This window comes from Lepisosteus oculatus, chromosome 14 (genome assembly GCF_040954835.1).
Source record: "Lepisosteus oculatus isolate fLepOcu1 chromosome 14, fLepOcu1.hap2, whole genome shotgun sequence".
In the NCBI taxonomy this organism is placed as follows: domain Eukaryota; kingdom Metazoa; phylum Chordata; class Actinopteri; order Semionotiformes; family Lepisosteidae; genus Lepisosteus; species Lepisosteus oculatus.
In genome coordinates this window covers 38,741,396-38,762,628 of record NC_090709.1, presented here as the reverse complement: position 1 = coordinate 38,762,628, position 21,233 = coordinate 38,741,396, and the positions used below count along the sequence as shown (strand labels likewise).

The following is a 21,233-nucleotide window of genomic DNA, read 5'->3' as shown; positions in this document are numbered from 1 at the left end:
TGTCAGTGCGTCACCTTGATGGTGCTCAGGTCCATGGGGTGCTTGAGGATGTCGTGGTGTCAGTGTGTCAGTGTGTCACCTTGATGGTGCTCAGGTCCATGGGGTGCTTGATGATGTCGTGGTGTCAGTGTGTGTGTCAGTGTGTCACCTTGATGGTGCTCAGGTCCATGGGGTGCTTGAGGATGTCGTGGTGTCAGTGTGTCAGTGTGTCACCTTGATGGTGCTCAGGTCCATGGGGTGCTTGATGATGTCGTGGTGTCAGTGTGTCAGTGTGTCACCTTGATGGTGCTCAGGTCCATGGGGTGCTTGAGGATGTCGTGGTGTCAGTGTGTCAGTGTGTCACCTTGATGGTGCTCAGGTCCATGGGGTGCTTGATGATGTCGTGGTGTCAGTGTGTGTGTCAGTGTGTCACCTTGATGGTGCTCAGGTCCATGGGGTGCTTGATGATGTCGTGGTGTCAGTGTGTGTGTGTGTGTCACCTTGATGGTGCTCAGGTCCATGGGGTGCTTGATGATGTCGTGGTGTCAGTGTGTGTGTGTGTGTGTGTGTGTCACCTTGATGGTGCTCAGGTCCATGGGGTGCTTGATGATGTCGTGGTGTCAGTGTGTCAGTGCGTCACCTTGATGGTGCTCAGGTCCATGGGGTGCTTGATGATGTCGTGGTGTCAGTGTGTGTGTGTGTGTCACCTTGATGGTGCTCAGGTCCATGGGGTGCTTGATGATGTCGTGGTGTCAGTGTGTGTGTGTGTGTGTCAGTGCGTCACCTTGATGGTGCTCAGGTCCATGGGGTGCTTGATGATGTCGTGGTGTCAGTGTGTGTGTGTGTCACCTTGATGGTGCTCAGGTCCATGGGGTGCTTGATGATGTCGTGGTGTCAGTGTGTGTGTGTGCGTCACCTTGATGGTGCTCAGGTCCATGGGGTGCTTGATGATGTCGTGGTGTCAGTGTGTGTCAGTGTGTCACCTTGATGGTGCTCAGGTCCATGGGGTGCTTGATGATGTCGTGGTGTCAGTGTGTGTGTGTCACCTTGATGGTGCTCAGGTCCATGGGGTGCTTGATGATGTCGTGGTGTCAGTGTGTGTGTGTGTGTCACCTTGATGGTGCTCAGGTCCATGGGGTGCTTGATGATGTCGTGGTGTCAGTGTGTCAGTGCGTCACCTTGATGGTGCTCAGGTCCATGGGGTGCTTGATGATGTCGTGGTGTCAGTGTGTGTGTGTGTGTCACCTTGATGGTGCTCAGGTCCATGGGGTGCTTGATGATGTCGTGGTGTCAGTGTGTGTGTGTGTGTGTCAGTGCGTCACCTTGATGGTGCTCAGGTCCATGGGGTGCTTGATGATGTCGTGGTGTCAGTGTGTGTGTGTGTCACCTTGATGGTGCTCAGGTCCATGGGGTGCTTGATGATGTCGTGGTGTCAGTGTGTGTGTGTGTGTCACCTTGATGGTGCTCAGGTCCATGGGGTGCTTGATGATGTCGTGGTGTCAGTGTGTGTGTGTGCGTCACCTTGATGGTGCTCAGGTCCATGGGGTGCTTGATGATGTCGTGGTGTCAGTGTGTGTCAGTGTGTCACCTTGATGGTGCTCAGGTCCATGGGGTGCTTGATGATGTCGTGGTGTCAGTGTGTGTGTGTCACCTTGATGGTGCTCAGGTCCATGGGGTGCTTGATGATGTCGTGGTGTCAGTGTGTGTGTGTGTCACCTTGATGGTGCTCAGGTCCATGGGGTGCTTGATGATGTCGTGGTGTCAGTGTGTGTGTGTGTGTCACCTTGATGGTGCTCAGGTCCATGGGGTGCTTGATGATGTCGTGGTGTCAGTGTGTGTGTGTGTCACCTTGATGGTGCTCAGGTCCATGGGGTGCTTGATGATGTCGTGGTGTCAGTGTGTGTGTGTGTGTCACCTTGATGGTGCTCAGGTCCATGGGGTGCTTGATGATGTCGTGGTGTCAGTGTGTGTGTGTCACCTTGATGGTGCTCAGGTCCATGGGGTGCTTGATGATGTCGTGGTGTCAGTGTGTGTGTGTCACCTTGATGGTGCTCAGGTCCATGGGGTGCTTGATGATGTCGTGGTAGTCGTGCAGGCTGAGGGCCGAGGCGTCCACGGGCTTGTAGAAGGGCCAGGCGTAGGCGGCGTGCTTCTTGGACAGCAGCTCCTTGAGCAGGCTGCTGCAGCAGCGCAGGGGGGCGCTGAGCCGGCCGCGCCGCGAGGGCTGGTGCTGCTGCGGCGAGTCCGGCAGGTCCTTCCGCGGCGGCTTGATGGGCCGGCCGCTCTCGCGCCGCCGGGCCGGCAGCTTGGCCGCCGCCACCGCCCCCCCAGGCCCGCCGGGCCCCGAGGGGCAGGGCGGGAGGGGCGTGGCCGGCGGGGAGTCCCCCCCGCCCCCGCCCGCGCCGGCCAGCGGCATGGCCACCGTGGTGGGAGTGGTGGTGTCCGCCTTGCGCTTCACGCCCTTCTTCTGCGGAGGGAGAGGGACCGGTCAGGGCTCGCGCCGGGGCACCGGGACACCGGGACACCAGAGCACCAGGGCACCGGGACACCAGGGCACCGGGACACCGGGACACCAGAGCACCAGGGCACCGGGACACCGGGACACCAGGGCACCGGGACACCGGGACACCAGAGCACCAGGGCACCGGGACACTAGGACACCAGGACACCGGGGCACTAGGACAACAGGGCACCCGGACACCAGGACACCAGGACACCCGGACACCCGGACACCAGGGCACCCGGACACCGGGCACCTGGACACCGGGACACCAGGGCACCGGGACACCAGGGCACCGGGACACCAGGACACCGGGCACCTGGACACCGGGACACCAGGGCACCGGGGCACCGGAACACTGGGGCACTAGGACACCGGGACACCCGGACACCGGGACACCGGACACCCAGACACTGGGACACCGGGGCACTAGGACAACAGGGCACCCGGACACCAGGACACCAGGACACCCGGACACCCGGACACCAGGGCACCCGGACACCAGGACACCGGGCACCTGGACACCGGGACACCAGGGCACCGGGACACCAGGGCACCGGGACACCAGGACACCGGGCACCTGGACACCGGGACACCAGGGCACCGGGGCACCGGAACACTGGGGCACTAGGACACCGGGACACCCGGACACCGGGACACCGGACACCCGGACACTGGGACACTGGGACACCGGGACACCAAGACACCCGGACGGCGCCATTCCGTCACCTCCTAGCCCACGACACCCCCACCCTCCTGCCCCGGTCCTGCCCCTCCCTCCCTCCTGCCCCAGTCCTGTCCCTCCCTCCCTCCTGCCCCGGGCCGGTCCTGTCACCCTCCCCCCTCCCTCCTGCCCCGGGTCCAGTCCTGTCCCACCCCCTCCTGCCCCGGTTCTGTCACACCCCCCTCCTCCCTCCTGCCCCGGGTCCAGTCCTGTCCCACCCCCTCCTGCCCCGGTTCTGTCACACCCCCCTCCTCCCTCCTGCCCCGGGCCGGTCCTGTCACCCTCCCCCCTCTCTCCTGTCCCGGGTCCAGTCCTGTCCCACCCCCTCCTGCCCCGGTCCTGTCACACCCCCCTCCTCCCTCCTGCCCCGGGCCGGTCCTGTCACCCTCCCCCCTCTCTCCTGTTCCGGGTCCAGTCCTGTCCCACCCCCTCCTGCCCCGGTCCTGTCACACCCCCCTCCTCCCTCCTGCCCCGGGCCGGTTCTGTCACACCCCCCTCCTCCCTCCTGCCCCGGGCCGGTCCTGTCACCCTCCCCCCTCTCTCCTGTTCCGGGTCCAGTCCTGTCCCACCCCCTCCTGCCCCGGTCCTGTCACCCTCCCCCCTCTCTCCTGTCCCGGGTCCAGTCCTGTCCCACCCCCTCCTGCCCGGTCCTGTCACACCCCCCTCCTCCCTCCTGCCCCGGGACGGTCCTGTCACACCCCCCTCCTCCCTCCTGCCCCGGGTCCAGTCCTGTCCCACCCCCTCCTGCCCCGGTCCTGTCACACCCCCCTCCTCCCTCCAGCCCCGGGCCGGTCCTGTCACCCTCCCCCCTCTCTCCTGTCCCGGGCCGGGCCGGTCCTGTCACACACCCACCCTCACCCAGGGGGGCCGCTGTCCATCCCCCCCAAACCCACGCCGAGCGCCCCCTGTCACCCTCCGTGCTGGCTGGAGAACTCTGCGCCTGATATCCCAGGGTGCCTTGCTTTGCCCCGGGCCAGTACCTGCAGCCTCCTGCAGGGCGGCGCCATCCCAACACACCCTAAAGTCACCACGACGACGGCGGCCCGTTACCTTGGCGGTGGGCTGCGTGGGAGGCAGTCCCATCAGGCCCGGCGCGTGCGGGGGCCCCAGGCTCTTGGCGATGAGGGTCTGCGGGGGGCAGGAGAGGCCGGAGTCGGGGGTGTCGGGGGTCAGGGGCGAGTACAGGGAGTGGGACACCGAGGAGACAGCGGGGACCTGGTGAGCTGTGGTCACTCCTCCGGGCACTGGGGTACAGAGAGAGAGAGGGGGGGTATTACTGACACACTGCTGCAGATACCCCTGAGACTGGGGTACAGAGAGAGAGGGGGGTATTACTGACACACTGCTGCACAACAGACATCTGCCCCACAGAATACCCCCCTGAATCATCTGCCCCACTGGCCAGCAATCTGCCCCAAGAAAGACCCCTTGTGCCATCTGCCCCTCTGCTGTCCCAGCTCACCAGAAGGCTTGCGCCCCTTGCCCGTCTTGCCCGGTTTGCCCCTGGGGGCTGGAGGGGGCAGCTCTATCTCCTCCTGGGGCATCTGGGCAATTTTCTGGAGGAAGACCTTCTCCAGGGACTGAGCCATCAGCACGATGTCATCTGTGGGCTGAGAGGAAGAGCATTATTACTACCGATAACCCAGAGTAACACCACTCTACTGAGTCAATACTACCGATACCCCAGAGTAACACCACTCTACTGAGTCAATACTACCGATACCCCAGAGTAACACCACTCTACTGAGTCAATACTACCGATACCCCAGAGTAACGCACTCTACTGAGTCAATACTACCAATAACCCAGAGTAACGAAACTATACTGAGTCAATACTACTAATACCCAAGAGTAACGAAACTATACTGAGTCAATACTACCAATACCCCAGGGTAACGCCACTCTACTGAGTCAATACTACTGATACCCCAGAGTAATGTCACTATACTGAGTCAATACTACCGATACCCCAGGGTAACGCCACTCTACTGAGTCAATACTACTGATACCCCCAGAGTAACGTCACTCTACTGAGTCAATACTACCGAAACCCCAGAGTAACGCCACTCTACTGAGTCAATACTTCTGATACTCCAGAGTAACGCTACTATACTGAGCCAATACTATTGATACCCCAGAGTAACGCCACTCTACTGAGTCAATACTTCTGATACCCCAGAGTAACGCCACTATACTGAATCAATACCACTGATACCCCAGAGTAACGCCACTATACTGAATCAATACCACTGATACCCCAGAGTAACGCCACTATACTGAATCAATACCACCGATACCCCAGAGTAACGCCACTCTACTGAATCAATACCACCGATACCCCAGAGTAACGCCACTCTACTGAGTCAATACCACTGATACCCCAGAGTAACGCCACTATACTGAATCAATACTACCGATACCCCAGAGTAGACACTATACTGAATCGATACAACCGATACCCCAGAGAAACACCTATATACTGAGTCAATACTACTGATAACCCAGAGTAGACACCATACCGAGTCGATACTACCGATACCCCAGAGTAACACCACTATATTGAGTCAATACTATTGATACCCCAGAGTAGCACCACTATATTGAGTCAAAACTATTGATACCCCAGAGTAATGTCACTATACTTAATCAATACTACCAATAACCCAGAGTAACGAAACTATACTGAGTCAATACTACTGATACCCAAGAGTAATGTCACTAAACTGATTCAATACTACCGATATGAGTAACGAAACTATACTGAGTCAATACTACTGATACCCCAGGGTAACGCCACTCTACTGAGTCAATACTACTGACACCCCAGAGTAATGTCACTATACTTAATCAATACTACCAATAACCCAGAGTAACGAAACTATACTGAGTCAATACTACTAATACCCAAGAGTAATGTCACTAGACTGAGTCAATACTACCGATATGAGTAACGAAACTATACTGAGTCAATACTACCAATACCCCAGGGTAACGCCACTCTACTGAGTAAATACTTCCGATAACCCAGAGTAACTAAACTATACTGAGTCAATACTACTGATACCCCAGAGTTATGTCACTATACTGAGTAAATACTTCCGATACCCCAGAGTAATGTCACTATACTGAGTCAATACTACCGATACCCCAGAGTAACGAAACTATACTGAGTCAATACTACTGATACCCCAGAGTAACGATACTCTGACGAGAGTCAGAGAGTCAGGGTGTCGGGACAGTGTCAGTACTTACCTTGTTGTAGATGTAGCAGTTGGTAAACATGGTGTTGAAGTCCTGCATACACTCACTGGCGCTGCGATAGTAGTTGTTCTCCAGCCTCTTCTTGATAGTGCCCATGTCCATCGGCTGCTTGATGATCTTGTGGTAGTCCTACAAGACACAGGTACTGTACTGTCAGTGTGTGTCCTGAGAGAGAAACACAGGTATTGTACTGTCAGTGTGTGTCCTGAGACACTGAGACACAGGTACTATACTATCAGTGTGTGCCCTGAGAGAGAAACACAGGTATTGTACTGTCAGTGTGTGTCCTGAGACACTGAGACACAGGTACTGTACAGTCAGTGTGTGTCCTGAGAGAGAAACACAGGTACTGTACTGTCAGTGTGTGTCCTGAGACACTGAGACACAGGTACTGTACTGTCAGTGTGTGTCCTGAGACACTGAGACACAGGTACTGTACTGTCAGTGTGTGTCCTGAGAGAGAAACACAGGTATTGTACTGTCAGTGTGTGTCCTGAGACACTGAGACACAGGTACTGTACTGTCAGTGTGTGCCCTGAGAGAGAAACACAGGTACTGTACTGTCAGTGTGTGTCCTGAGAGAGAAACACAGGTACTGTACTGTCAGTGTGTGTCCTGAGAGAGAAACACAGGTACTGTACTGTCAGTGTGTGCCCTGAGAGAGAAACACAGGTACTGTACTGTCAGTGTGTGTCCTGAGAGAGAAACACAGGTACTGTACTGTCAGTGTGTGTCCTGAGACACTGAGACACAGGTACTGTACAGTCAGTGTGTGTCCTGAGACACTGAGACACAGGTACTGTACAGTCAGTGTGTGTCCTGAGAGAGAAACACAGGTACTGTACTGTCAGTGTGTGTCCTGAGAGAGAAACACAGGTATTGTACTGTCAGTGTGTGTCCTGAGACACTGAGACACAGGTACTATACTATCAGTGTGTGTCCTGAGACACTGAGACACAGGTACTATACTATCAGTGTGTGCCCTGAGAGAGAAACACAGGTACTGTACTGTCAGTCTGTGTCCTGAGACACTGAGACACAGGTACTGTACTGTCAGTGTGTGTCCTGAGAGAGAAACACAAGTACTGTACTGTCAGTGTGTGCCCTGAGAGAGAAACACAGGTACTGTACTGTCAGTGTGTGTCCTGAGAGAGAAACACAGGTATTGTACTGTCAGTGTGTGTCCTGAGACACTGAGACACAGGTACTGTACTGTCAGTGTGTGTCCTGAGACACTGAGACACAGGTACTGTACTGTCAGTGTGTGTCCTGAGACACTGAGACACAGGTACTGTACTGTCAGTGTGTGACCTGAGGGGTACAGGGAGGAACGGTGGGGTACAGATGTGGACAGAGGGTGATGGGGAGGACAGAGGGGTACAGAGGTGGTCAGAAGAGGACAAAGGTGGTACAGAGGGGGTACAGGGGGTGACAGGGGAGGACAGAGGTAGTCAGAGGGGTACAGGGGAGGACAGAGGGGGTACAGGAGAGGACAGAGGGGTACAAGGGAGGTACAGAGGGGCACAGGGGAGGTACAGAGGGGCACAGAGGGGGTACAGGGGAGGACAGAGGGGGTACAGGGGGGTACAGGGGTACACTCACGGGCAGGTTGAGCTTGGTGGCGTCCACGGGCTCGTGGAAGGGCCAGGCGAAGTGGGGTACAGGGGAGGACAGAGGGTACAGGGGAGGACAGAGGGGTACAGGGGAGGTACAGAGGGGGTACAGGGGTACACTCACGGGCAGGTTGAGTTTGGTGGCGTCCACGGGCTCGTGGAAAGGCCAGGCGAAGTGGGGTACAGGGGAGGTACAGAGGGGTACAGAGGGGGTACAGGGGGGTACAGGGGTACACTCACGGGCAGGTTGAGCTTGGTGGCGTCCACAGGCTCGTGGAAAGGCCAGGCGAAGTGGGGTACAGGGGAGGACAGAGGGGTACAGGGGGGTACAGGGGTACACTCACGGGCAGGTTGAGCTTGGTGGCGTCCACGGGCTCGTGGAAGGGCCAGGCGAAGTGGGGTACAGGGGAGGACAGAGGGGTACAGGGGAGGACAGAGGGGTACAGGGGGTACAGGGGGTGACAGAGGGGGTACAGGGGGGTACACTCACGGGCAGGTTGAGCTTGGTGGCGTCCACGGGCTCGTGGAAAGGCCAGGCGAAGTGATGGCGCCACAGCGCCTTCATCATGGCCTTCTGCAGGAACTGCAGCTGGTTGGTGACGCGGCCCGGCCTCCCGGGGTCCCGCACGGGGGGCTGCGGGGGCTGGGGGGCCGCGGGGGGCCCCGGCGGCGGCAGCGCGGCGCTCTCGAACCCCTCGAACAGCAGCGAGGGCTTGCGCACGCGCTTGCCAGGGCCGGACGCCCCCGGGTCTGGGCCAGAGACGCCGCCCTGCAGCACCAGCCTGGGGACACAGAGAGAGAGGGGGCACGTTGGAACAGGGGTCCCCGGAGCGCCCCGCTCGCGCCTGGGGGACACACACAGAGAGAGAGGGGGGGCGTTGGAACAGGGGGTCCCCGGAGCGCCCCGCTCGCGTCTGGGGGACACACACAGAGAGAGAGGGGGGGCGTTGGAACAGGGGGTCCCCGGAGCGCCCCGCTCGCGTCTGGGGGACACACACAGAGAGAGAGGGGGGGCGTTGGAACAGGGGGTCCCCGGAGCGCCCCGCTCGCATCTGGGACACAGAGAGAGGGGGGGCGTTGGAACATCGCAGCACCGGAACAGGGGGTCCCCCGAGCGCCCCTCTGAGCTCTTCTTGTGTTCAGGCACCTGGAGGAGGGCTGTGAGTGTGCTCAGGGACTGGACTGGGTAGACAGTGAACACGGCTCACACTGAGCTGAGCTCTTCTTGTGTTCAGGCACCTGGAGGAGGGCTGTGAGTGTGCTCAGGGACTGGACTGGGGGGACAGTGAACACGGCTCACACCGAGCTGAGCTCTTCTTGTGTTCAGGCACCTGGAGGAGGGCTGTGAGTGTGTTCAGGGACTGGACTGGGTAGACAGTGAACACGGCTCACACTGAGCTGAGCTCTTCTTGTGTTCAGGCACCTGGAGGAGGGCTTTGAGTGTGTTCAGGGACTGGACTGGGTAGACAGTGAACACGGCTCACACTGAGCTGAGCTCTTCTTGTGTTCAGGCACCTGGAGGAGGGCTGTGAGTGTGCTCAGGGACTGGACTAGGGGGACACTGAACACGGCTCACACTGAGCTGAGCTCTTCTTGTGTTCAGGCACCTGGAGGAGGGCTGTGAGTGTGTTCAGGGACTGGACTGGGTAGACAGTGAACACGGCTCACACTGAGCTGAGCTCTTCTTGTGTTCAGGCACCTGGAGGAGGGCTGTGAGTGTGTTCAGGGACTGGACTAGGGGGACACTGAACACGGCTCACACTGAGCTGACATCTTCTTGTGTTCAGGCACCTGGAGGAGGGCCGTGAGTGTGTTCAGGGACTGGACTGGGTAGACAGTGAACACACCTCATAGTGAGCTCTGATCCCACACACTGAACTCTGACCTCTGACCCTTCAAGGAGTGAGGTCACCCTCTGCAAGATCCCCCCAGAAGGTGTATCAGACCCAGCGGGGTGGGTGTACCCCTGTACCGAAGGGAGGTCCGGAGGGCCGGTCAGTGTGTCCGCAGGACGGGCCCGGAGCGGGTCATCGGCCGGTCCGCTCGTACCGGGCCAGCAACGAGCTCGGGCTGGACTGAACCCTGCGGCAAACTTGCCGGCCTCTCTGGGACCCCACGACCGGACAGGGGGCTCCCCCAAACCAATACCGGACACCCCTGTACCAACTGGACCGGGGCTCTGGGGACCGGACACCCCTGTACTAACTGGACTGGGGCTCACGGGACCAGAGAGACACCCCTGTACTAACTGGACCGGGGCTCTGGGGACCGGACACCCCTGTACCAACTGGACTGGGGCTCTGGGGACCAGACACCCCTGTACCAACTGGACCGGGGCTCACGGGACCAGAGAGACACCCCTGTACTAACTGGACCGGGGCTCACGGGACCAGAGAGACACCCCTGTACTAACTGGACTGGGGCTCTGGGGACCAGAGAGACACCCCTGTACTAACTGGACTGGGGCTCTGGGGACCAGTACTGGACACCCCTGTACCAACTGGACCGGGGCTCACGGGACCAGAGAGACACCCCTGTACTAACTGGACTGGGGCTCTGGGGACCAGTACTGGACACCCCTGTACTAACTGGACTGGGGCTCTGGGGACCAGAGAGACACCCCTGTACTAACTGGACTGGGGCTCTGGGGACCAGTACTGGACACCCCTGTACTAACTGGACCGGGGCTCACGGGACCAGACACCCCTGTACTAACTGGACCGGGGCTCTGAGGACCAGTGTAGCCAGTCTTCACTCTGAGCAGTAGGGGTAGCTCGTGTGTACGCAGTCAGTGCGCAGTGTTTATATACAATGGGTGTGTACAGCGAGGACACACTGTCAACACAGCAAGCACGTGCAGGTTCCAGGACTCACACAGTGCGTGTATCTACAGTGAGTGTTCACACAGTGCGTGTTCACACAGTGTTTATACAGAGCATGTATCCACAGTGCGTTTTCACACAGTGTTTATACAGTGCGTGTATCTACAGTGAGTGTTCACACAGTGCGTGTTCACAGTGTTTATACAGAGCATGTATCCACAGTGCGTTTTCACACAGTGTTTATACAGTGCGTGTATCTACAGTGCGTGTTCACAGTGTTTATACAGAGCATGTATCCACAGTGCGTTTTCACACAGTGTTTATACAGTGCGTGTATCTACAGTGCGTGTTCACAGTGTTTATACAGTGCGTGTTCACACAGTGTTTATACAGAGCGTGTATCCACAGTGAGTGTTCACACAGTGTTCATACAGTTCACCTACAGTGTTCAAACAGTGAGTGTATCCACAGTGTTCACACAGTGCGTGTATCCAGAGTGCGTGTATCCACAGTGGGCACTATCCAGTGTTCACACAGTGAGTGTATCCACAGTGGGCGCTATCCAGTGTTCACACAGTGAGTGTATCCACAGTGTTCACTATCCAGTGTTCACACAGTGTGTGTATCCACAGTGTTCACTATCCAGTGTTCACACAGTGAGTGTATCCACAGTGGGCACTATCCAGTGTTCACACAGTGAGTGTATCCACAGTGTTCACTATCCAGTGTTCACACAGTGTGTGTATCCACAGTGTTCACTATCCAGTGTTCACACAGTGAGTGTATCCACAGTGGGCACTGTCCAGTGTTCACACAGTGAGTGTATCCACAGTGAGTGTATCCACAGTGGGCGCTATCCAGTGTTCACACAGTGAGTGTATCCACAGTGGGCGCTATCCAGTGTTCACACAGTGAGTGTATCCACAGTGGGCACTGTCCAGTGTTCACACAGTGAGTGTATCCACAGTGAGTGTATCCACAGTGGGCGCTATCCAGTGTTCACACAGTGAGTGTATCCACAGTGTTCACTATCCAGTGTTCACACAGTGCGTGTATCCAGAGTGCGTGTATCCACAGTGGGCACTATCCAGTGTTCACACAGTGAGTGTATCCACAGTGGGCGCTATCCAGTGTTCACACAGTGAGTGTATCCACAGTGTTCACTATCCAGTGTTCACACAGTGTGTGTATCCACAGTGTTCACTATCCAGTGTTCACACAGTGAGTGTATCCACAGTGGGCACTGTCCAGTGTTCACACAGTGAGTGTATCCACAGTGGGCACTATCCAGTGTTCACACAGTGAGTGTATCCACAGTGGGCACTGTCCAGTGTTCACACAGTGAGTGTATCCACAGTGGGCACTGTCCAGTGTTCACACAGTGAGTGTATCCACAGTGGGCGCTATCCAGTGTTCACACAGTGAGTGTATCCACAGTGTTCACTATCCAGTGTTCACACAGTGAGTGTATCCACAGTGGGCACTGTCCAGTGTTCACACAGTGAGTGTATCCACAGTGGGCACTGTCCAGTGTTCACACAGTGAGTGTATCCACAGTGGGCACTATCCAGTGTTCACACAGTGAGTGTATCCACAGTGGGCACTGTCCAGTGTTCACACAGTGAGTGTATCCACAGTGGGCACTGTCCAGTGTTCACACAGTGAGTGTATCCACAGTGTTCACTATCCAGTGTTCACACAGTGAGTGTATCCACAGTGGGCACTGTCCAGTGTTCACACAGTGAGTGTATCCACAGTGTTCACTATCCAGTGTTCACACAGTGAGTGTATCCACAGTGGGCACTATCCAGTGTTCACACAGTGTGTGTATCCACAGTGTTCACTATCCAGTGTTCACACAGTGAGTGTATCCACAGTGGGCACTGTCCAGTGTTCACACAGTGAGTGTATCCACAGTGTTCACTATCCAGTGTTCACACAGTGAGTGTATCCACAGTGGGCACTGTCCAGTGTTCACACAGTGAGTGTATCCACAGTGGGCGCTATCCAGTGTTCACACAGTGAGTGTATCCACAGTGTTCACTATCCAGTGTTCACACAGTGAGTGTATCCACAGTGGGCGCTATCCAGTGTTCACACAGTGAGTGTATCCACACTGGGCACTATCCAGTGTTCACACAGTGAGTGTATCCACAGTGTTCACTATCCAGTGTTCACACAGTGTGTGTATCCACAGTGTTCACTATCCAGTGTTCACACAGTGTGTGTATCCACAGTGTTCACTATCCAGTGTTCACACAGTGAGTGTATCCACAGTGGGCACTGTCCAGTGTTCACACAGTGAGTGTATCCACAGTGAGTGTATCCACAGTGGGCGCTATCCAGTGTTCACACAGTGAGTGTATCCACAGTGGGCGCTATCCAGTGTTCACACAGTGAGTGTATCCACAGTGGGCACTGTCCAGTGTTCACACAGTGAGTGTATCCACAGTGAGTGTATCCACAGTGGGCGCTATCCAGTGTTCACACAGTGAGTGTATCCACAGTGTTCACTATCCAGTGTTCACACAGTGCGTGTATCCAGAGTGCGTGTATCCACAGTGGGCACTATCCAGTGTTCACACAGTGAGTGTATCCACAGTGGGCGCTATCCAGTGTTCACACAGTGAGTGTATCCACAGTGTTCACTATCCAGTGTTCACACAGTGTGTGTATCCACAGTGTTCACTATCCAGTGTTCACACAGTGAGTGTATCCACAGTGGGCACTATCCAGTGTTCACACAGTGAGTGTATCCACAGTGGGCACTATCCAGTGTTCACACAGTGAGTGTATCCACAGTGGGCACTGTCCAGTGTTCACACAGTGAGTGTATCCACAGTGAGTGTATCCACAGTGGGCGCTATCCAGTGTTCACACAGTGAGTGTATCCACAGTGGGCGCTATCCAGTGTTCACACAGTGAGTGTATCCACAGTGTTCACTATCCAGTGTTCACACAGTGAGTGTATCCACAGTGGGCACTGTCCAGTGTTCACACAGTGAGTGTATCCACAGTGGGCACTGTCCAGTGTTCACACAGTGAGTGTATCCACAGTGGGCACTATCCAGTGTTCACACAGTGAGTGTATCCACAGTGGGCACTGTCCAGTGTTCACACAGTGAGTGTATCCACAGTGGGCACTGTCCAGTGTTCACACAGTGAGTGTATCCACAGTGGGCACTGTCCAGTGTTCACACAGTGAGTGTATCCACAGTGGGCACTGTCCAGTGTTCACACAGTGAGTGTATCCACAGTGGGCGCTATCCAGTGTTCACACAGTGAGTGTATCCACAGTGTTCACTATCCAGTGTTCACACAGTGAGTGTATCCACAGTGGGCACTGTCCAGTGTTCACACAGTGAGTGTATCCACAGTGGGCACTGTCCAGTGTTCACACAGTGAGTGTATCCACAGTGGGCACTATCCAGTGTTCACACAGTGAGTGTATCCACAGTGGGCACTGTCCAGTGTTCACACAGTGAGTGTATCCACAGTGGGCACTGTCCAGTGTTCACACAGTGAGTGTATCCACAGTGTTCACTATCCAGTGTTCACACAGTGAGTGTATCCACAGTGGGCACTGTCCAGTGTTCACACAGTGAGTGTATCCACAGTGTTCACTATCCAGTGTTCACACAGTGAGTGTATCCACAGTGGGCACTATCCAGTGTTCACACAGTGTGTGTATCCACAGTGTTCACTATCCAGTGTTCACACAGTGAGTGTATCCACACTGGGCACTATCCAGTGTTCACACAGTGAGTGTATCCACAGTGTTCACTATCCAGTGTTCACACAGTGTGTGTATCCACAGTGTTCACTATCCAGTGTTCACACAGTGTGTGTATCCACAGTGTTCACTATCCAGTGTTCACACAGTGAGTGTATCCACAGTGGGCGCTATCCAGTGTTCACACAGTGTGTGTATCCACAGTGTTCACTATCCAGTGTTCACACAGTGAGTGTATCCACAGTGGGCACTATCCAGTGTTCACACAGTGAGTGTATCCACAGTGGGCACTGTCCAGTGTTCACACAGTGAGTGTATCCACACTGGGCACTATCCAGTGTTCACACAGTGAGTGTATCCACAGTGTTCACTATCCAGTGTTCACACAGTGTGTGTATCCACAGTGTTCACTATCCAGTGTTCACACAGTGAGTGTATCCACAGTGGGCACTGTCCAGTGTTCACACAGTGAGTGTATCCACACTGGGCACTATCCAGTGTTCACACAGTGAGTGTATCCACAGTGTTCACTATCCAGTGTTCACACAGTGAGTGTATCCACACTGGGCACTATCCAGTGTTCACACAGTGAGTGTATCCACAGTGGGCGCTATCCAGTGTTCACACAGTGAGTGTATCCACAGTGTTCACTATCCAGTGTTCACACAGTGAGTGTATCCACAGTGGGCACTGTCCAGTGTTCACACAGTGAGTGTATCCACAGTGGGCGCTATCCAGTGTTCACACAGTGAGTGTATCCACAGTGTTCACTATCCAGTGTTCACACAGTGAGTGTATCCACAGTGGGCACTGTCCAGTGTTCACACAGTGAGTGTATCCACAGTGGGCGCTATCCAGTGTTCATACATTGAGTGTATCCACAGTGGGCACTGTCCAGTGTTCACACAGTGAGTGTATCCACAGTGGGCACTATCCAGTGTTCACACAGTGAGTGTATCCACAGTGGGCACTGTCCAGTGTTCACACAGTGAGTGTATCCACAGTGGGCACTATCCAGTGTTCACACAGTGAGTGTATCCACAGTGGGCACTGTCCAGTGTTCACACAGGACGGGGGAGTTTCCTTCTCGGACAAACCCTGACCGCTCGGCGCCCTGCCCCCCCAGGAGGACGTCGGGACACCCCACACCAGCCCACCCAGCGCGAGGGGTCCCTGCTGACCGGGGGTGGGGTGGGAAGAGAGCAGCACAAACAGACACTGTAACGTTCGGGTTCACACACGGAGTCTTTATTGAGAAACACTTCAGTACAGCAGCCCAGCCCAGCCCAGGGACTGGACGGGAATCTCTCCCTCACGATGGAGGGAGATCTCAGTATCTCCAGATATTTATCACAGCGCAGCCTGGACCCCTTACTGACTCCACTGACTAGCAGCCCCCAGCGAACGCCCAGCGAGCACAGATCTGTCTGCGGGTACCGACACAGAACCCTGTAAAACAGACTCAGAACACCGGACGGAGAACCCATCACAACTTCATCACCCTGCTCGGACTCCGGCGACGCATACAAGCCCCCCCGAGAGAGGGGATCCACACTACAGACCCCCCCCCCCCCCCCGCCTCACACACACGTCAGACAGACAGACGCTCCTGGGAGTCACAGAACACAGACAAGCCCTGGGACAGGAGCACTGCAAGACAAAACGGAGAGGAGACTTCATCTGCAGGCGCGGACACACGGCCCCCTGCTGCGCCGATCTAGACCACGAGCCACAGCCTGCAGATACCGAGATTCATCTACAGGTGAGGGAGCCCCAGATCCTGGACACCCCGGAGCGGGACACATCCACACCGGCAGCACAGCCCACAGGAGACCCCCGAACCCCAACTCACCCCTCCTCCCACACTGACACACAACAACGACACTGACCCTCAGCCTGGCCAGACACACAACAGCGACACTGACCCTCAGCCTGGCCAGACACACTACTGTCAGCTCACCACAGACACACAACAACGACACTGACCCTCAGCCTGGCCAGACACACTACTGTCAGCTCACCACAGTCACACAACAACGACACTGACCCTCAGCCTGGCCAGACACACTACTGTCAGCACACCACAGTCACACAACAACGACACTGACCCTCAGCCTGGCCAGACACCACAGTCACACAACAACGACACTGACCGTCAGCCTGGCCAGACACACTACTGTCAGCACACCACAGACACACAACAACGACACTGACCCTCAGCCTGGCCAGACACACTACTGTCAGCACACCACAGTCACACAACAACGACACTGACCCTCAGCCTGGCCAGACACAGTACTGTCAGCTCACCACAATCACACAACAACAACACTGACCCTCAGCCTGGCCAGACACACTACTGTCTGCACATCACACTGACACAACAGTGACACTGACCCTCAGCCTGGCCAGACACACCACTGTCTGCACATCACACTGACACAACAGTGACACTGACCCTCAGCCTGGCCAGACACACCACTGTCAGCTCACCACAGACACACAACAGTGACACTGACCCTCAGCCTGGCCAGACACACTACTGTCAGCACACCACAGTCACACAACAACGACACTGACCCTCAGCCTGGCCAGACACACTACTGTCAGCACACCACAGTCACACAACAACGACACTGACCCTCAGCCTGGCCAGACACACTACTGTCTGCACATCACACTGACACAACAGTGACACTGACCCTCAGCCTGGCCAGACACACTACTGTCTGCACACCACAGACACACAACAGCAAACTCACACTGCCACCCCATCCTGTCCACAGTCACACAACAGCAAACTCACAGTGCCGCCCCATCCTGTCCCTGTCCAGTCCACAGTCACACAACAGCAAACTCACAGTGCCGCCCCATCCTGTCCCTGTCCAGTCCACAGTCACACAACAGCAAACTCACAGTGCCGCCCCATCCTGTCCCTGTCCAGTCCACAGTCACACAACAGCAAACTCACAGTGCCGCCCCATCCTGTCCCTGTCCAGTCCACAGTCACACAACAGCAAACTCACAGTGCCGCCCCATCCTGTCCCTGTCCAGTCCACAGTCACACAACACCAAACTCACAGTGCCACCCCATCCTGTCCAGTCCACAGTCACACAACAGCAAACTCACAGTGCCACCCCATCCTGTCCCTGTCCAGTCCACAGTCACACAACACCAAACTCAGTGCCGCCCCATCCTGTCCAGTCCACAGTCACACAACAGCAAACTCACAGTGCCGCCCCATCCTGTCCCTGTCCTGACCCGGGCGACACAGTAACCCCAGAACACACGGTACTGCCCCCAGTCCTGCCCCCGTGTGGACACCAGTCACACAGCTCACTGGGAAATGACCCACAGCCTGGGTCGGCAGAGGTCAGCCCCGAGGTGCCCCCTCTGGAAACCCCAAACTGCCCAGCCCGCCTCTCCAGCTTCCCCGACCCACAACACCCGCGCTGGAAACACGGCATCCACAACACGACCCTGTCACGCCGCCCCGGCCCACGGCCTGCTCCGGTCACGACAGCCCCGTGTTGACACCGCGCCTGAGGCGACCCCTCTCCTCCTCCTCCTCCGGGCGCCACATGGCCTCTCCGCGGGCGCGGCGCCCTCCCTCCTTCCCCGACACTCGCCCGCCAGGCCGCTCAGGAAACGCCGAGGCTGCGGGCTGCGGCCTAGCGCTCGACCAGCAGAGAGCCGACTGCGCCATCAACCAAGCCCTTCCTCTCCCGACCACCACCACCCCACGGACACACTCCCTCGCCACGGGACACGCCAGGGGTGGCATCCCCCACCCGCTCGCGCCCCCGGGCCCACGGGCGTGACGTCACCCACCCCCCCACGCCCCGAGCGCGGGGACACGCGAGGAGGAGGAGGTCGTTTCAAAATAAATTAAAACGCAAAGCTACGCCAAAAACACCATCAATACCGACGACGACGACAAGACCCCCGACCGGACCCGGCGGCCCGGCACACCGGAACACGCCCGTCCCGCCGCCTGCCGTTGCCATGGCCACCCGGACCCACAACCCCCCCCGCCGCCAGGGGGAAACAGACACGCGCGCAGCACCGCCACGAGACACCCGGAACCACAACAACCGGCACAGCACAGTGGGGCTCCTGCTGCTGCTGCACCCCGAAACACCCCGGGCCCTCGGCCTCCTCCTGCTGCTCCTGCACCCCGAAACACCCCGGGCCCTCGGCCTCCTCCTGCTGCTCCTGCTCCCCGAAACACCCCGGGCCCTCGGCCTCCTCCTGCTGCTCCTGCACCCCGAAACCTCGGCCTCCTCCTGCCGTTCCTGCACCCCGAAACCGCCGCTCCGGCCTCATTCCCCCGAACTCCCTCACACACGGGGGTCCCCGCCCCCCCCCCACAGTCCTGTCAGCCAGCGGCTCCGTGACAGCGGCGACACCAGTCCACACCAGTCACACCAGTAAGACCAGCGCCCCCCCCCCCCCACCAGTAACACCGCCGGGACCCCAACTCCCGGGGACCCCCCCAGACCCCGCGCGAACCGGACCCGACCCGACCCCGCGGCGGCTCGGACCCCGATCGGTACCTGGTGTCGGGGGGCGGGTTGGCGGCCGCGTCCATGGGGATGGGTCCGGCTTGGGCGAGCGGCGGTTCCGATCCGCGCAGCGGCGCCTGTCTGCGTGCGAGCGAGCAAGCGAGCGAGGAGGAGTGTGGGCGCCTCTCTCTCTCTCTCTCGACTGAGGCTCGGTCTGCGGGGCTCCGGGCTCCTCTCTCACTCTCTCCTCCCTCTCTCTCTCTCTCCCGATCCTCCTCTCTTCCTCCAGTTCACCGCTTCAGCGAAATGGCGCCGCTCCGCCTCCGCCCGGCTCTTTATAAACCCACCTACGGCGCCCATTGGCCGCGCTGCCCCCGCCCCTCGCCGCCGCATTCGCCGGGCGGGCCGTCACTCAAGCGGGCCCCGCCCGGCGCGGGGGCCCGCCCGCCCACCGAGGCTGCCCGGCACGCCATTGGCCGGCGCCGGCGGCCCCGCGGCGGGATCCGCCGGGGCGATTGGCCCGCCGCGCCGCCGCTCAAGCGCGGCCCCACCTGACTGGCTGCCCCCGACGTCCCTCCGCGAAAAAGCGCACGCCCCCCGCCGCTCCCCGCCCACCGCCGGCCAGAAACGGTCGAGTTACGTCAGCCGGGGCCCAGGAGCGGCGCCGATTGGTCGGCGGGTCCCCCGCGCGCAGGCTGGAGCCCGGCCATTGGCTGGCTGAGCTGGTCACGCGTCTCAGACGGACGCCTTTCCACGCAGCTCCCCGGGTCTCGAGACGCGTTTTTTGTTCTCCGCAGTTTTTCGTCCCTTTTTTCCTCCGGCAGCCGGAGAGGCGCCATTTTAAAACACTCCCCGGCCCCGCGAAAAACGCCGCAAAAGCCACAAAAACACCCGTTTTCCACGATACAGAGCGACAAACCAACCCCTGCGTGTCGGGAAACGTGGCCAAAATCACCTCTCAGGCTCCACTTGGCAGCCAAATGACACCAATGGTCCCTTACCCGCCCTGACAGACGTTACGATTCAAAATACCTCGACCCCCCCTCCCAAAACATCCAGAAACCGACATAAACCTCAGATAAATAAAGACAGAATCTCGAAATAATAATAACCTGCGCCCAGTAAAACCCCCTCAAACCCGGATTCACACGTATAAACCGCCACCCCGAGCACAGCCACTTCGGCCTCAAATAACGACACGTTAGCAGGAAATTAATTCAAAATACAAACGTACACCGGTTACATCTCGGCTTTGAAACCCGCTGTAACCTATTTCACTGCCATTTAGAGGAAAGCTGAGTGTCAAACTCCTGCTACTGGCTAGGGTCAGCACCCACCGCCGCATAAATCAATAAAATACGACTTACAACCTTCTCTAGACGCAAACAAGACCAGATGCTGCGCCGGGGGGGACTTTTTTCCCCGCACAGTTTGTTAAATTTCACCAAAAACAGATCAATTTGGAGACCCGAGGCCCTGCCAACCCCACACACACACACACACCAGTGACACAACGAGGTCCTTTCAATCACAAACCAGCTCAACACGACAGCGGTCTTCAATCAGCCAACCTCGTCCCATCTTTTTTTTTTTTTTTTGGTCAAACGTGCTGTTTTTTTTTTTAAAGAAAAAAAACAAAAACAAAACATATCTCCCTCCTGACCCCGAAAATAAAACTCTTCCCCTCACCAGCACAGACACTTGAGAAGGCAGGAGCCACCATGACACAGCGGTTCTCACTCGGGCGACCCCCAAACCGGAGAAATACCGCCCAGAAACAAGACAAACAAGGCCGGCCGAGGTCCGAAACGAAAAGTGAGAGAAGCTTTCGAGAAGAAAACTCCGCCATTTCCACGGGTGAGTCCCGAAATCCGTCCAAAACCCACGCCTGGCGGGGGGGGGCGAGTCTGTGGCGTGACTAGGCCCCACGCCCTCGGCCAGGCCTGTATCGTGTCGAGATAAAGCAGAATTAATCCAAACTGCGAGTAACTTCTCACACTGTTTCAAAAAAAAAAACTAATTTCACTCCCAAAGCTTAGCAAGCTGTGCAGAAAAAGCCCTTCATTTGAACACCCTCGATATCAGTTCCTTATTT

General features: G+C 57.2%; 1 protein-coding gene across 6 annotated transcripts in view; it reads right to left on the bottom strand.

Moving 5' to 3' along the window:
• Positions 1–20,470, bottom strand: part of brd2a (bromodomain containing 2a) — a 34,987-nt gene extending 14,517 nt beyond the window's left edge. For 2 of the 6 annotated variants that reach the window (XR_011192114.1, XM_069198969.1), the window contains exons 1-6: positions 19,190–20,470; positions 8,568–8,859; positions 6,456–6,593; positions 4,666–4,813; positions 4,254–4,447; positions 2,021–2,446 (exon numbers count right to left, since the gene is read on the bottom strand). Coding sequence is in view for 5 of the 6 variants with exons in the window: in XM_069198969.1 (XP_069055070.1) it covers positions 2,021–2,446; positions 4,254–4,447; positions 4,666–4,813; positions 6,456–6,593; positions 8,568–8,859; positions 19,190–19,224 (1,233 nt within the window). In the remaining variant the exon portion in view is untranslated. Of the gene's footprint in view, positions 1–2,020; positions 2,447–4,253; positions 4,448–4,665; positions 4,814–6,455; positions 6,630–8,066; positions 8,116–8,201; positions 8,251–8,317; positions 8,345–8,567; positions 8,860–19,189 lie in introns of those variants that run through there. The other 4 variants (XM_069198973.1, XM_069198971.1, XM_069198970.1 and 1 more) reach the window with 4 other exon arrangements.
• Positions 20,471–21,233: the final 763 nt, after the last annotated feature.